Genomic DNA, 17159 nt, shown 5'->3' on the forward strand with positions numbered 1-17159 from the left:
CAGGCAAGAATACTGGAGTGAGTTGCCGTTTCCTTCTCCAGGGGATCTTCCTGACAGGAATCCAACCCACAAGTCACAGTCTGCTCTTTACTGGATTGTTTCCTTTTATCAGTAATTTCATGTTATCTTTTTTTTCTTTCTCCTTTAACTTTCTGCCTCTCTGGTGTGTGGAAGTGTTTACTTCCAGGCTCACATCATTGCACAGGTTTTTCCCTACAGAGGAGGATGTGACTGGGGCTGCTACGGCCCTGCTGCTTCTTCAGCGCACATACAAACTAGATCTGAAGGCTCTTTCTAGGGGAGTCCTGCCAGGTAAGCAACATGCATGGGTTCCTTTTGTGAACATTTGCTTTAGAGCTGCTTTTCTTGCCTTTAGAACTTGCAATTTTTTTCCTGTAGGACTTGAGAAATACAGAGGAAGAAGCTACTTTTTGCCTTTTAGCCACCTCATGTGGCTGTGAGGTGTTCTGAGAACTCTGCACCTTTCATGAGAATTTAGGAGATAAAAACCAGAAACACTTCATGTTCTTTCTAGGAAACTGGGATCTGATTTTAGGAAGTAGAAGAGAAATTGAAAGTTATGCCTGGGTGTAGTTGGTATAATAGGCAGATGACTTGCAAAACTTGGTAAGAAATGGCATATTTCCTGCCATATCAGTAAACAAAGATGTCACAATCATCAGTGATTGTGGCCCTCCAACAAGAGCCAGTGAGACCTGAGGAAACTCAGGATTTGAAAACATAGGATACTGGCCTTAGATAAGTGAGGTGCATATCAAAGGAATGATTTCAGTGAGTCCAGACTCTTGCATCTTCCCAAACATAGAAAAGTGCTAAATTCCTTAACTTGAGATACCTACTTTTCCTTTAATTAACAGTAATTTTTTTTTGACATGCACGTTACCTGCCCTGTTGAAAAACTGTTATATAACCTGGCTCCCCTTCCTCTCCTCCTTGGAGCAGTTCTCTCGGGGTTACTTGAAGTGCTGCCTCCCGGACTTTAAGTCCTAAAAATTTGAATAAAACATAACTCTCAACTTCTAGATTGTGAATATTTTTTAAAGTCTACACCTGCTTCATCAAATATAGCTTTTATTGGTGTCTCATTCTTATATTATCTTTTATTAGAACCTGCCTAGATCTCCTGATTCATGCTTATTCTCCCCATACTGCCTTATGTTTTAAAAAATAAAGTATGTTCCTACTAATAAGATAGTCTGTGGGAACTCATTTCAGTGTCTTCTATGGGGTAAATCCCTTATCTTAACCAAACATAGTTATAAAAATAATCTGATCATTTTCTGAAGCATGTACTCAGAAATAAAATATGAAGGGAAACACCTTAAGACTGGTTGTATTTGGATAGTGGAAATAGAGTGGGTGAATGATCTCTTTATTGACCTCAATGATCACCCTTTGTGTCCTTTATCAGGAATATCATGGTTCTTCTTGCTTCTAGGAACCAAGTATCGTTCTACTCTGAGTGTTGGTGATTGCTTCAGGCTGGGCCAGACAGCCCTCGGCATCAGCGACCTTCACCATTCAATGCTTTGGATGCAGCAAGCGCTAAAGCAACTGAATGCAGGGGAGCATAGCACTATCTCCAAGATTCAAGTCCTGGACCATCTCAGTGATATCAGCTTCCAGCTTGGGGACCTGTACAGGGCAGTGGACTTCACCCATCAGCTGCTTTCTCTTGGTAATACCCTTGGGAGCTAGGAAAGCAAGTAATTTGCTCTGTGTTGATCTGCTCCTTCATCCCCCTTACCAACTGACCCACCTCCCCTGGCCTTGGGTGGAATATTCCATAGAGTTCTTGTGACTCAATTGTGTTAATCAGGGAAGACTACACTATGGTAACAAATAAACTCCTGAATCTTTAAGACAAGAAAGGTATAAAATTTTACTTTTCATCCATGCAGAGTCCTCCTGCAGGTTAGGTGGCTTTTCTAAATGTTTACTCAAGAATTTAGATTTTTTTTTCTAGGGAATTCCGTGGCAGTCTAGTGGTTAGAACGCTGCACTACCACTGCAGGGGGCCTGAGTTCAATGCCTGGTGGGGGAGCTAAGATCCCGCAAGTTGTGTGGCATGGCCCCCCTTCCAGAAAAAACTGAGGTTTTTTTTTTTTTTTCTTTTCTACTCCAGAATGACTCTGCTGTTTTGGAGTCCCTTCATGCTAGCTGTGTGAAGGATTTCATGATACATGTTATAGGCCAGGCCTATAAGTGGCATCCGTCACTTCTGTCCACATTCTCTTGTCAGAGCTATCATGGCCCCCGTCTCATTTCAAGGGAGGCTTGGAAAATACAAAGTTTCTCTGTTTCCAGGAGCATGAAGCAGGTTGATGAACAATTAGTTAGCCTTCATATGGTAGTGGAAATTCACTAAAGAGCTCTGTGTAACAGTGAAAATGTCTATGTGTTTTGGTATGGTCATAATCAGTTAATGCATTGTCTTCTTGAAGACATCTTTGCTATAGAAACTTCTTGTTTTTCCAGTCTCTCTATGATAACTTAGGTCTTATGATAAACTAATCATTTTCTGATGCATAAATTTAGCAATAAAATGTGAAAGGGAACAACTGAAGAAAGTGGCCACTTTTGAGACATGTGAATGGAAAGGAGGTGTGGGGGAATAGGTGGTTCCATTTTTTTAAATTAAGCTTTCAATAAATATTTGTATTTAAAATATAGGCATGTATAAATTTGATGGAGGTAAGTTATAAGAGGTAAAACAAAGAATTCTACTGGGACATGTCGACTGGAAAGAAACACAAAACCTGAAAGTTGAGAGTAATATTTTATTTGGTGGACATTCTTAGAACTTCAAGCCTGGGAGACAGCCTCTCAGATACATGCTGAGAAAACTGTTCCAGAAAGGAAGAAGGAGAAGCCAGGCTATATGGGAATTTTTGCAGCAACAACATGTACAAGCTACTCTTTTGGGGGTTTTTTTTTGGCTGTACCACATGGCTTGTGGGGTCATAGTTCCGCAACCAGGGATCAAACCCCAACCTTCAGCTGTGAAAGCACCATGTCCTAACCACTGGACTGCCAGGAAATTCCCAAGAAGCTCCTGTTCATAAAAGAAGACTATATACTTTAAGTTAAAGAGTTTAGTGCTTTTCTGTGAATGGAGAAATGGGAGTCTGGGCCCACTGAAATCATTCCTTTGATAGGCACATCAGTTATCTAGGCCAGTATCCCATTTTCTCATGCCAAGTTTCTTCAGGCTATAGCATTGATGGTGGCTGCAGTCTAATGGTTGCTGATGGTCAGTATTCCTTGTTTCCATTGTGAACTCCCTCAGGGCTCACCATCCATGGTGACTACAATCACTGATGACGGCAACATCCTTTGTTTACCGATACAGCAGTCAATATTTTATTTCTCAGGCATAATCAATCCTTAAGTAAGAGGACTCATAACTGAGGCATTCTCTGTTCTGATAAATCTGTTCTGACATTCTCCTCTTCCCTTCTACAAGTTCCATAGTAGCCTGTAATTCCCTTCACCATAGAAGTTTATTATGTTTTATTTTAGTAGTTCATTTACATCTCTATTGCCTTTATTAAATTGTTTTCCCCAATAAGCTGTCAACAGAAAAAAAACAGCACAACCTAAAGGACTACCTTGTGATAATCCAGTGGCTAAGATTCCAAACTCCCAGTTCCGAGGGCCTGGGTTCAATCCCTGATCAAGGAGCTAGATCCCACACGCTACATCTAAAGATCCTGCCTGTCTCTGTGAAAACTGAAGATACCGCATACCTCAATTAAGACCCATTGCAGCCAAATAGATAAAAAAATTTTTTTTTAAATACACAACCTAAAAATTGAGAGTTTTATTGGGCACACATTATTTTAACTTCAATCCTGGGAGACAGCATCTCAGATAGTGCTGAGAAAACTGTTACAAGGAGGAGAAGGGGGAGCCAGGATATATAGGAGTTTTTACAAATGTTAGCTACCAGTTGGCACTTGCCATGTACACTTCCTGTCTACCTCTACAAGGATTAAATCACACATGCTGCTGCAGCTGCTGACCTTCAACATCTGCTGAAGGGAGTTCAGGAAGGAGATCAGGGAGGAGGCATTCCGTGCTCTGAAAAAATTGGCAGAACAGGTCTTCAAATAGTTTTATATTTTCAGGAACTGATTCTATGAGCTCAATTGTTGCATCTTCTCATGTCTAGAAAAGCACATTTCTTCATGATGATGTCTGCTCCCAAATCACATATATGCTGACCTTCCCCCTACCTGTTTGGAGCAGTTTCTCAGAGCTATCTGAAATGCTGTCTCTCAGACTATAGTCTTCATTTTGCCCCAAATAAAACTTAACTCACAACTCTCACGTTGGTGCATTTTTTAAGTCAGCAGAACAAAGGTCAAGTAGTTGAAACATCAAAAGATTATTGTTAAGCAAAGAAAACCAGATATCTCAAGTTAAGGCTTTTAGCACTTTTCTGAATATTGGAAGATGCAAGAGTCTGGGCTCACTGAAATCATTCCTTGATACGAACCTCAGGTATATGGGGCCAGTATCCTGTGTTTTCTCATCATGACTTTCCCCAAGCTGCACCCTCAGGGACAGCTGCAATCTGATGATTTCTAAATGGCAGGTAATCTGTTTCCATCCTGGGTTCCCTCAAGGCTCATCTTTTGGGTGGTTATAATGTAATGTCTTGACGGCTACAATATCCTTTGTTTACCAATGACAGGCAAATTTTATTTCTAAAGCAAAGACTTTAGAAATAATAGTTTTTCTTTTCTTTTTTTTTTTTTTTTGCCAGTTTTGCGTTTTCAAACTCCAGTATAGTGCTAAACACTTAATTTGATCTGTATTGAGTGAATGTGATATTGTGACTTATAATAAGTTCTATGTATTTGGGTTTCTCCCTGTTCCTGGGACAAAGCTCCAAAAATCAAATTTCCTAAGTGATGAGAGGCATAAAGATATCTTTGTTATGTTAATAAGGTGACTTTTGGAAAACTTTCAGCTAACCTAAAGATGAGAGCTGCTTTCCAGGGGAACGAGCCCTGTGATTTGAAAGTTGAAACTTTTCTGACCTCCAGGAAAGAGGAGAGGGACTAGAGGTTAAATTGACTAACAATAGCCAATGATTTAATCAAACTGCCTATATAATGATGCTTCCATAACAACCCAAAGGATGGGGCACAGAGAGCTTCCAGACTGGTGAACACGTGGAGATGCTGAGAGAGTGGCAAGACCAAAGAGCATGGAAGTTCTACACCCCATGCCACATACTTTGCCTTATGCATATCTTTTATCTGTTCATAAGTTGTAAATTGGTAATCTACTTGGTAACATGTTTTTCTGAGTTCTTTGGGCTGCTCTAACAAATTAAGCAAACCCATGGAGAGAGTCATTGGAACCTCCAATCCACAGCCAGTAATCAGAAGCACCAACAGTGGAGGTAATGAATAGATTCAGGGGATTAGATCTGGTAGACAGAGTGCCTGAAGAACTATGGATGGAAGTTCATAACATTGTACAGAAGGTAGTGACTAAAACTATCTCAAAGAAAAAGAAATGCAAGAAGGTAAAGTGGTTGAGGAGGGTTTACAAATAGCTGAGAAAAGAAGAGAAGTGAAAGGCAAAGGAGAAAGGAAAGATATATCCAACTGAGTGCAGAGTTCCAAAGAATAGCAGGGAGAGGTAAGAAAGCCTTCTTAAGTGAACAATGCAAAGAAATAGAGGAAAACAATAGAATGGGAAAGACTAGAATTGGAGATACCAAGGGAGCATTTCATGCAAAGATAGGCACAATAAAGGACAGAAACGGTATGGACCTAAGAGATGCAGAAGATAAGAAGAGGTGGCAAGAATACACAGAACTGTACAAAAAAGATCTTAATGACCAGAATAACCATGATGGTGTGATCACTCACCTAGAGCCAGACATCTTGGAGTGTGAAGTCAAGTGGGCCTTAGGAAACATTACTATGAACAAAGCTAGTGGACGTGATGGAATTCCAGCTGAACCATTTAAAATCCTAAAAGGTGCTACTGTTAAAGTGCTGAGCTCAGTACACCAGCAAATTTGGAAAACCCATCTGTGGTCACAGGACTGGAAAAGGTCAGTTTTCATTCCAGTCCTAAAGAAGGGCAGTGCCAAAGAATGTTCAAACTACTGTACAATTACACTCATTTCACATGCTATCAAGGTAATGATCAAAATCCTTCAAGCTCGGCTTCAGCAGTAAGTGAATTGAGAACTTCCAGATGTGCAAACTGGGTTTAGAAAAGGCAGAGGAACCAAAGCTCAAATTACCAGCATCTGTTGGATCATAGAAAGAGCAAGGGAATTCCAGAAAAAACATGTACTTCTGCTTCATTGACTATGCTAAAGCCTTTGACTGTGTGGATCACAACAAACTGGGCAAAATTCTTCTGGAGATGGGCATACCAGATCAGCTTACCTGTCTCCTGAGAAACCTGTATGCAGGTTAAAAAACAACAGTTAGAACCGGGCATGGAAAAATGGACTGGTTCACAATTGGGAAAGGAGTATGACAAGGCCCTATATTGTCACCGTGATTATTTCACCCTGTAACTTCTATGCAGAGTACATCATGCGAAAGGCCTGACTGGATGAATTGCAAGCTGGAGTCAATATTGCCGGGAGAAATATCAACAACCTCAGATATGCACATGATAATACTCTAATGGCAGAAAGTGAAGAGGAACTAAAGAGCTTCTTGAGAGTGAAAGAGGAGAGTGAAAAAACTGGCTTAAAACTCAGCTTTCAAAAAGCAGATCATGGTATCCAGTCCCATCACTTCATGGCAAATAGATGGGGGAAAAGTGAAAACAGTGACAGATTTTATTTTTTTGGATTCCAAAATCACTGCGTACGGTGACTGCAGCCATGAAATTAAAAGACACTTGGAAAGCTCCTTGGAAGACAAGCTGTGACAAGCCTAGACAGTGTATTAAAAAGCAGAGACATCAACAAAGGTCCATATAGTCAAAGCTATGGTTTTTCCAGTAGTCATGTACAGATGTGAAAATTGGACCATAAAGAGGGCTGAGTGCCAAAGAATCGATGCTTTTGAATTGTGGTGCTGGAGAAGACTCTTGAGAGTTCCTTGGACTGCAAGAGGTTCAAACCAGTCAATCCTAAAGGAAATCAACCTTGAATATTCATTGCAAGGACTGATGCTAAAACTGAAACTCCAATACTTTGGCCACCTGATGTGAAGAGCCGACTCTGGAAAAGACACTGATGTTGGGAAAAGATTAAGGGCAGGAGGAGAAGGGGGCGACAGAGGATGAGATTGTTGGATGGCGTCACCAACTCAATGGACATGAGTTTGAGCAAACTCTAGGAGATAGCGAAGGACAAGGAAACTATCCATGGGGTTGCAAAGAGTCAGACATGACTCAGCAATTGAACAGCAATTGGCCACTGAAGTAGAGGTAGGGGTAGGAGACTGTGTTGTGGGACTGAACCCTTAGCCTATGGGATCTGACCCTATCTTCAGATGGATAGTGCCAGAATTGAGTTAAATAGTAGAACACTCAGCAGCTGTCAGAGAATTGCTTGGTCATGTCAGAAAACTCAAAAATTAGAATCAGTGTCAGAATCTTAACAAATAATTGGAATTATTGGAGGAAGAAAAGATTAACTGAAGAATTAGAGGAATTGATTATTTTTGTTCTCTGTGGCCCTTAGAGTTAGCCCTAGATCACATGAGAAGAATATGCAGCCAGATACTCTTGGGTTCTGTTTGAAGAGAAACTCAAGATAATTGCCAAAAAGTGGAAAGAGCTCCTTGACAGGTGGTGTATTCCCTTTGTTTTCAGGGAGATGTCTTGGCATAAAGACTACCAACAGATGGGGATATTGCAGAGTCATTTTATTGTTACTAAATTCAGCAAACTTACAAAGGTCTTTTACATGCTAGATGCTGTACTGGGCAAAAGACTTAAATATGTGTGGCCTATTCCCAGAATATCTTAAGGTAGTTTGGGGATGGTAGTGGGAGATTAGACATGTTAACAGATAAAGTCAATGGATTATAGAAAGTAACATGATAACTGTTCACAGGACTGTGAGAGCTTAGTGAAAAATATTTCAATTCTGGATTCATAATTACTCTAGGATGACCAAAGGGCTATATCTAATTTGACTGTAATGTTTTATTTTGAAAAGGGCATTTATATTATCATACCACACCTGATTTATATTAATAAGCTTGGTAAGATTTCACACTCTAGACTTTGCTGCCATGACTCAGGTTCGTAAAATCTTTCTTTTGTTGACATTATTGCCAGAACTCTTTCATTGACTGGCTAACATGGGAGTGTCCTTCATGACTGTTATGTGAGATAAGCCTTGTAAATTTTTTTGAGTATTTTTGATAAGAGCCACAGAGTTAAACATCTGGGTTCTAGTTCTGATTTGCTTATTTTTTTCTATATGATCTTGACCCAGGTTCATTGTTTATTCTGGGTCTTGGTATTCTTTCCTGAGGAATGGGGACAAAAATCCTTCTTTCTTGGATATTGTGAGGGCCCATGAGATGATGATGCTTGTGGAAGTTATCTGGAACTCTAGTCTACATTCTAATTGTATATTTATATAACAGCATGTGATATATAACATTGTAATGAAAATGCATTAGGAAGCAGATGTACTCAGCATAAAAATGAGTTGTGAGTGTGAGGCAGGACCACTGGTTGCCTGTCTGTACTAGGTCCCTTGGAACTGGTGAGTGAGGCACAGGGGGGTGGATTGTCTCCGTACCAGTTTTTATTTCTCTCTTAATTCTAATTCTGGACAGTGTTCAAATTACATACTGGTTTATCAGTGTCGTTTGAAGGAGAAGAATTGCAGAGCTTCTCTGAAAGATCTCCCTGATGATTAACTATTTGCTTTCCTTTGTCCAGACTCCTCTCATAAACAAGCCCAGTTGAATCTGCCATACTTTGTGAAGTTGTTGGAGGAAGAAAGGGCAGGAAACCTTGGGAATGAAGAATCAGATACCAAGCAGGAGACACTGAACAGTTCTCCTCAGGATACTCTGGATTATAAGCAAACCCTTGAGAGCTATGAAAGCCTCTGCCGTGGAGAGGGTATCAAACTCGTAAGATGGGAAAGGGAGTCATTGGGGTTATAAGGGGTGCTTAGCGTACTTGGGGAGAAGGCAATGGCAACCCACTCCAGTACTCGTGCCTGAAAACCCCATGGACGGAGGAGCATGGTAGGCTGCAGTCCATGGGGTCGCGAAGAGTTGGACACGACTGAAGCAACTTAGCAGTAGCAGCAGCGTACTTGGAGACCTTTAGATCACCTGGCCATATGAATACTGGGGACTTTCGACTTTGGAAGGCCAGATTTAGTTGAGAAGATATTTTAGTTCTTGAACCTGCCCCTTGAGTACACCACTGGGTCTTTTTCAGTCTTATAATTATATCAAACACTTATTTTAATTGATGGCTAATTACATGTTAGGCATTAAGACTATTATGAATATTTTTTATTACATTCATGTGGAAGAAATTAAGCAGAAATGAATAATGTATGGCCCTGTTACAGAAATATGTAGTCTATTAAAGGAAAATTTAAAATATAAATAAGTAGTTTTAGTACAGTAGTGGTATGTACAAGATTTGGTAGCAACATACAACAAAAGGTTATTAACTCTAGGACAGAAAGTGGTAAGGTTCACAGGTAAAGGACTCCTAGACTAGGTTACCAGGTGAACAATGTAATAAAGGAAGTTTTAGGCTGAGACTATACCATGAACAAGTGTACAGTGAGAAAAATTATCCTATATTTTGGAAATAGCAAACATTTTTTATATTAGTAGAGCATAATATTTGAGAAAATAAGGTATAATATTCAGAATTTTAATGTAGGCAGGCTCATGGAGGGCCAGGTGGATCATGGGTAGATCTTGGACTTTGTTAGTGTCTCAAAATCTAATGTGCGTGGGAATCACCTGGGATGTTGTTAAAATGCAGATTCTAATTCAGTAATACTGAGTTAGAACCTGAGATTCTGTATTTCTAACCATCTCCCAACTGATACTGGTCCATGGGTCATAGCATGAGTAGCCAGGCCACAGAGAACAGACCATTAAAGGGTTCAGTCACAGAAGTGAGCTGATCACCCCTGGGCATTATGGGAAGTTGGATAGAAGAAAAAGACTCTTTTTTCCAAACCCATTTAAGGTGAATTGTCACTGTTTTTTAAGTCCAGTATAAGAGTGACTTCCCTCTAAGGGCTTGTAATGTGAGAAAGGATGTTCCTGACAGAGAAGATATTGAATGATTTGTGTTCCATTATGCATTTTTTTTTCCTTTCTGAGGGAAGAGGGAGGAGGTAGACCTAAGGAGTGAGGCTGGTACCTGCAGACTGAGGAGCCTGGAACATAGACTTGTTGCTCTGTGCTTCCCAGACACCACAGAGGCGGAAGAGGCTTTTCTGTAGGTACCATTATGGCAACAGGACGCCCCAGCTGGTCATCGCCCCCTTCAAAGAGGAGGATGAATGGGACAGCCCACACATCGTCAGGTTCTACGATGTCATGTCTGATGAGGAAATCAGGAAGATCAAGGAGATTGCAAAACCCAGAGTAAGTTCTTATTTGGTACTTAGCACATTTCCCTCTGTTACCTCCTTGGACTTACCTTGCTGTCCGTATTTGGGGGACATTTAAGGGAAAAGCTAATAGCAGATTGCTTTTTTTTTTCAAAGATTTTATTTTTTTTAGAGTAGTTTTAAGTTTACAATAAAATTGAGAGGAAGGTACAATGATTCCCCATATACCCCTTGCTCTGACACATACATAGCCTCCCTCATTATCAACATCACTCACCAGAGTTGTACATTTTCATTAAGGATGAACCTATATTGATTGACATATCATAATCCCCTGAAATTCCTTAGTTAACCTATGGGTAAAGGGTTCAGTCTTGATGTTGTACTTTATAGGGTTGGACAAATGTCTCATGACCTATATCCATCATTATAATCTAATACAGAGAATTTCACTGTCCTAAAAATCTTCTGTGTTCTGACTGTGCATCTTTGCCCCCACTCTTCCCAGCAGCCACTGATATTTTTATTGTTTCCATAGCTTTGCTTTTTCTCAAGTGCTATATAGTTGGAATATACAGTATGTAGCCATCACAGGTCGGTTTCTTTTATTTACTAATACCCATTTGAGGTTCCATCTTGTTTTTCATGGTTTTGTAGCTTATTTCATTTTAGTGCTGAATAATATTTTGTTGTCTGAATGTGTTACAGTTTATTCATCTGTTCATCTACTAAAGGACATCTTGGTTTCTTCCCATTTTGGCAGTTATGAATAAAGATACTGTAAACATCCACAGATTTTTGTGTGGACATTACCTTTTCAACTCCTTTGGGTAAATATCAAAGAATGTGATTGCTGTTTTGTGTAAAGAGTAAGTTTAGTTTTATAAGAAATAGGCACACTGTCTTTCCAAGTATCTGTATTATTTTGCATTTGTATTAACAGTGGATGAGAGTCCTATTGTTCCACATCCTTGTCAGCATTTGATGTTGTCAGTGTCTTGGAGTTTGGTCATTCTAATAGGTATGTGATGGTATTAACATCTCATTGTTTTAATTCACAGTTCCCTGATAGCATATGATGTGGAACATATTTTCTTATGCTTACTTGCCATCTGTATATCTCTTTGCTGAGGGGTCTGTTAAGGTCTTTGGTCCATTTTTTAATTGAGTTTTTGTTTTTTTATAGTTGTATTTATGAATTCATTATATATATTTTAGATAACAGTCCTTTTTAAATGTCTCTTTTGCAAATATTTTCTCCCAGTATGCGACTTGTTTTCTCATTCTCTTTGTATTGTCTTTCTTGGAGCCGAGTTTTTAATTTTAATGAAGTCCACCTTATCAATCATTTCTTTCATGGATCATGTCTTTGTTGTTCTATTTTAAAGGACATTACCATACCCAGGGTCACCAGGATTTTCTCTCATGTTGTCTTCCAGTTTTGTAGTTTTGTGTTTTACATTTAGGTCTGTGATCCATTTTGAGTTATATTGAGTGAAGAGTGTAAGGTCTAGATTTATATTATTTGCATATGTATGTCCATTTGTTCCATCACCATTTTTTGAGAGACTCTTTTTGCTCCATTGTATTGCTTTTGCTTCTTTGTCAAATATGAGTCGATTATTTTTATGGAGGTCTGTTTCTAGGCTTACTGTTCTGTTCCATTGATTGATTGTTCTTTCACTAATACCACATTGTCTTGATTACTGTAGCTTTGTAGTAGCTTTGGAGTCAAGTAGTATCAATCTTCCAACTTTGTTCTTCTCTTTTAATATTGTATTGTCTATGCTGGGTCTTTTGTCTTTCCATATAAACTTTAGGATCACTTGGTAGATATCCACAAAATAACTTGTTAGAATTTTGATTAGGATTGTATTGAATCTATAGATTAATTTAGGATGAACTGACATCTTGACAGTATTAAGTCTTATCTATGAACATGAAATCACCGTTTATTTTGTTCTGCTTTGATGTCTCTCTTCAAAGTTTTGATAGTTTTCCTCTTGTATATATTTTGTTAGTTTTTAATGACTGTTTCAGCAAAATTCTTTATGATCTGGTCCTCCAAGACCTCTTCGAAGAAAAGTGTATCAGTATATATTATCTTTTAATTTAGTGTCTCCAGGAGATCCTTTTTTAAAACTGTTTAAATTTTTTATTTATTTGTAAAGTTTTATTTTAATTATATGTGGCTTTTAAAAGTTGGTTACATAAATGAAATATGCAGCAGATTGCAAATATTTAACTCATGAAACCCATATTACTTGTGACCAAACAGAGGAAATCTTTTCTGCTCTTTCCATGAAACCCTGTGTCAGCTTCAGAGATCCCCAGGAATAGAATTTATCACCTATTCATCCTTAGTTACTCATATCTCTGGTATGTTTTTTCTTTGTTTTCATTTTTTGCTGTCATCTGGGGAAGAATTATTTCTTCATATTCTAGATAATAGATGACAAGCTCAGTGAAGGCAGTTTTTCTTTCAAAAACAGATTCATTAGTTTATCATAGTTATTGGTTGTCCTTTGGTAGTTAGAAAGGATATTCTTATTCTTTCTTTTTGTATTCTTATAGGGTTATAATTTTTATATACAGCACGAGGTCTTGTCAATATTTTATTTGGATATTTTCTCTTTTCTACATATTGGATAGTATCTGTTGATATACCTCCAACCTTAGTGGTTCTGCCTTTGTCGTCTCCATTTCCATGTTAAGTGCATCTAGTGAAGTTTTAAATTCAGATATCGTATTTTCCAGTTCTAAAATTTACTCTCTTTTTTTTGGCTATGCCACAGGGCATGCAGAATTTTAGTTCCTTAGCCAGGGATCAAACCTGGGCCCTTGGCAGTAAGAGCACAGAGTCCTAACCATGAACCACCAGGGAATTCTCAGTTCTAAAATTTTCAATAGATTCTTTTTTGTTAAACTTTTTTATCTTTCCTTCAAATTTACTATTATTTTTATTTTTAAATTTATTTTTGGCTGTGCTAGGTCTTTGTTGCTGTGTGTGGACTTTCTCTAGCTGTGGAGGCTGCTCTTCATTGTGGTGCACAGGCTTCTCATGGCAGTGGCTGCTCTTGTTGTAGAGCACAGGCTCTAGGCATGCAGGCTTCAGTAGTTGTGGTGCAGTGGCTTAGTTGCCCTGCAGCATGTGGAATCTTCCCAAACCAGGGATCGAACTGGTGTCCCCTGTATTGGCAGGCGGATTCTTAACTACTGGGACTACCAGGGAAGTCCTAAAATTTTCAATAGTTTCTTTACTCTTACTGACTGAGATTTCTCTTCTTCTCATTAATTGCAAGTATTATTTTTCTTTCCATCCTTGAGTATAATAACAGCTTAAAAATCTTTACCTGCCAGTTTCAACATCTGTCCCATCTTTGAGTTGGTTTTGTTTCTGACTTTTCTCTAGAGAATAGATCACATGTTCCTCGTTCTTAATATGTCAAGTAATTTTTTTATTATATCCTGGCTTCACATATAATGATGTTGGAACTCTAGATTCTATTACAGTCCTTTAAGAATGTTGTTGTTTTATTGAGATATAATTGGCATATAACATAGTATTAGTTTTAGTTGCATAACATCATGATTTAATATATGTGAGTGAGTGAAGTCGCTCAGTCGTGTCCGACTCTTTGCGACTCCATGGACTGTAGCATACCAGGCTCCCCTGTCCATGGGATTTTCCACGCAAGGGTACTGGAATGGATTGCCATTTCCTTATCCATTATATATATCTCCAGTAATATATGTTTGTATTACTAAATGATTACCTCAGTAACTTTAGTTAACATTATCACCTTAGTTACAATTTTTTGTGTGATGAGAACTTTAAAGATTTATTCTCTTAGCAGCTTTTAAATATACAATACACTGTTGTTAACTATAGTCACCATGCTGTACTTTACATCCTCAGGATTTATTTATCTTATAACTGGAAGTTTGTGCCTTTTGAGCACCTTCACTCACCCCTAATCTTCACTTCTGGCAATCATTAATCTGTATTTTGTTCAAGTTCAGTTGTTGTTACTGAGTTTTTGTTTTGTTTTTAGATTCCACATGTAAGTGAGATCAGATCATACAGCATTTGTCTTTATTTCATTTAGCATAATGCCCTTAAGATCTATCTATATTTTTGAGAAGGCAATACTTCCTTCTTTTTTATGGCTGGATAATATTCCATTGTATATATGAATACCACATTTTCTTTTTTCTCCCTTTCTAATTAAATTTATGTATTTTAAATGAAACAAAGGTGAATATTTTTAATGATAAAAGGTACAATTCACAAATAAGATAGACATTGTAAATCATTAGACACCTAACAACAAAGAAAGATACATAAGGCAAAAATCATAAAAAATATAAGGGAAAAGAAAAAAATATATAATCATAGTAAGACACATTAACATTTCTCTAAGAATATTTTGGACTCCAAAATTGGTGCAGATGGTGACTGCAGCCATGAAATTAAAAAATGCTTGCTCCTTGGAAGAAAAGCTATGACCAACCTAGACAGCATATTAAAAAGCAGAGACATTACTTTGCCAACAAAGGTCTGTCTAGTCAAAGCTACGATTTTTCCAGTTGTCATGTATAGATGCGAGAGTTGGAGTGTAAAGAAAGCTGAGCGCCGAAGAGTTGATGCTTTTGAACTGTGGTGTTGGAGAAGGCTCTTGAGAGTCCCTTGGACTTCAAGGAGATCCAACCAGTCAATCCTAAAGGAAATTCGTCCTGAGTATTCATTGGAAGGACTGATGCTGAAACTGAAACTCCAATACTTTGGCCACCTGATGCGAAGAACTGACTCATTGGAAAAGACCCTGATGCTGGGAATGATTGAAGATGAGAGAAGAAAGGGAAAACAGAGGATGAGATGGTTGGATGGCATCATTGACTCAATGGACATGAGTTTGGGTAGACTCTGGGAGTTGGTAATGGACAGGGAAGCCTTCCGTGCAGCAGTACATGGGGTCACAAAGAGTTGGACACAACTGAGTGACTGAACTTAACTGAAGAATGTTTTATCAAGTGCAGAAAATAGGAGCATCTTGAATGGTGTCATTAGTAATTTAAATACAAGAATTTCTGTTTATATTAGTTTTATTAATCTTATATCCTACACAAAAATATTTAAAATTTTGTATCTCACTTGTTATTAGATGTCCATAGGACATTTAGAACTAGATGTTCATCAACAGACGAATGGATAAGGAAGCTGTGGTACATATACACAATGGAATATTACTCAGCCATTAAAAAGAATACATTTGAATCAGTTCTGTTGAGATGGATGAAACTGGAGCCCATTATACAGAGTGAAGTAAGCCAGAAAGAAAAACACCAATACAGTATACTAATGCATATATATGAAATTTGAAAGATGGTAACGATAACCCTATATGCGAGACAGAATAAGAGACACAGGTGCATAGAACAGTCTTATGGACTCTGAGGGAGAAGGTGAGGGTGGGACGTTCTGAGAGAATAGCATTGAAACATGTATATTATCATATGTGAAACAGAACACCATTCCAGGTTCGATGCATGAGACAAATGCTCAGGGCTGGGGCAATGGGATGACCCAGAGGGATGGGATGGGGAGGGAGGTGGGAGAGGGGTTCAGGATGGGGAACACATGTAAACCCATGGCTGATTCATGTCAATGTATGGCAAAAACCACTACAATATTGTAAAGTAATTAGCCCCCAACTAAAATAAATACATTAAAAAAATAATAATACAGCAGCCTAAATGTTGATTGGCAGATAATGGATAAAGAAGATGTAGTTTGTGTGTGTACACACACACACACACGCACACACACACACACAGTGGAATCCTACTCAGCCATAAAAAAGAATAAAATAATGCTATTTGCAACAACATGAATGGGTCTAGAGATTATCATACTACATGAAGTTAGACAAAGACAGTATCATATAATATGTCTTATATGTAGAATCTAAAGTATGATACAAATGAGCTTATTTATAAAACAGAAACATAGAAAACAAATTTATGGTTACTAAGGGGGACTAGGGGAGGAATAAATTAGGAGTTTGGAATTAGCAGATAGAAATTACTGTACATGAAATAGATAAACAAAAATGTTCTACTGTATAGCACAGGGACCTATATTCAATATCTTATATCAAACTATAGTGGAAAAGAATTTGAAAAAGACAAAATATATGTATGCATATATAACTGAATATATATATATATAACTGATTCACTTTACTATACACCAGAAACCAGCACAGCATTGTAAATTAGCTATGTGAAAGTCGCTCAGTCGTGTCCAACTCTTTGTGACCCCATGGACTATACAGTCTATGGAATTCTCCAGGTCAGAATACTGGAGTGGGTAGCCTTTCCCTTCTCCAGGGGATCTTCCCAACCCAGGGATCGAACCCAGGTCTCTCGCATTGCAGGCAGATTCTTTACCAGCTGAGCCACAAGGGAAGCCCAAAAATTAACTATGCTTCAGTGAAAAAAAAGATCATGGTATCTGCAAATAGAGATAGTTTTACTTCTTTTCCAACTGCCTTTCTTTTCTTCTTCTTGCCTAATTGCTCTG

General features: G+C 38.3%; 1 protein-coding gene and 1 long non-coding RNA gene across 4 annotated transcripts in view; one reads left to right on the forward strand and one right to left on the reverse strand.

Moving 5' to 3' along the window:
• LOC145510062 (prolyl 4-hydroxylase subunit alpha-2-like) overlaps positions 1-17159 on the forward strand; it is a 109729-nt gene that overhangs the window by 54435 nt on the left and 38135 nt on the right. For all 3 annotated transcript variants that reach the window (XM_081500212.1, XM_081500213.1, XM_081500211.1), the window contains exons 5-8: positions 175-312; positions 1460-1699; positions 8917-9113; positions 10431-10607. In XM_081500212.1, coding sequence (XP_081356338.1) covers positions 175-312; positions 1460-1699; positions 8917-9113; positions 10431-10607 — 752 coding nt within the window. The remainder of the gene's footprint in view (positions 1-174; positions 313-1459; positions 1700-8916; positions 9114-10430; positions 10608-17159) is intronic.
• On the reverse strand, positions 803-5725 carry LOC145510068 (uncharacterized). Its single transcript, XR_014056659.1, has 2 exons — positions 4500-5725; positions 803-3158 (listed from the first exon to the last, which is right to left on the reverse strand). It is a non-coding gene; the product is annotated as an uncharacterized LOC145510068 (long non-coding RNA).

Source organism: Giraffa tippelskirchi, chromosome 6 (assembly GCF_054371585.1).
Source record: "Giraffa tippelskirchi isolate mGirTip1 chromosome 6, T2T-mGirTip1v1.2.pri, whole genome shotgun sequence".
Lineage (NCBI taxonomy): Eukaryota > Metazoa > Chordata > Mammalia > Artiodactyla > Giraffidae > Giraffa > Giraffa tippelskirchi.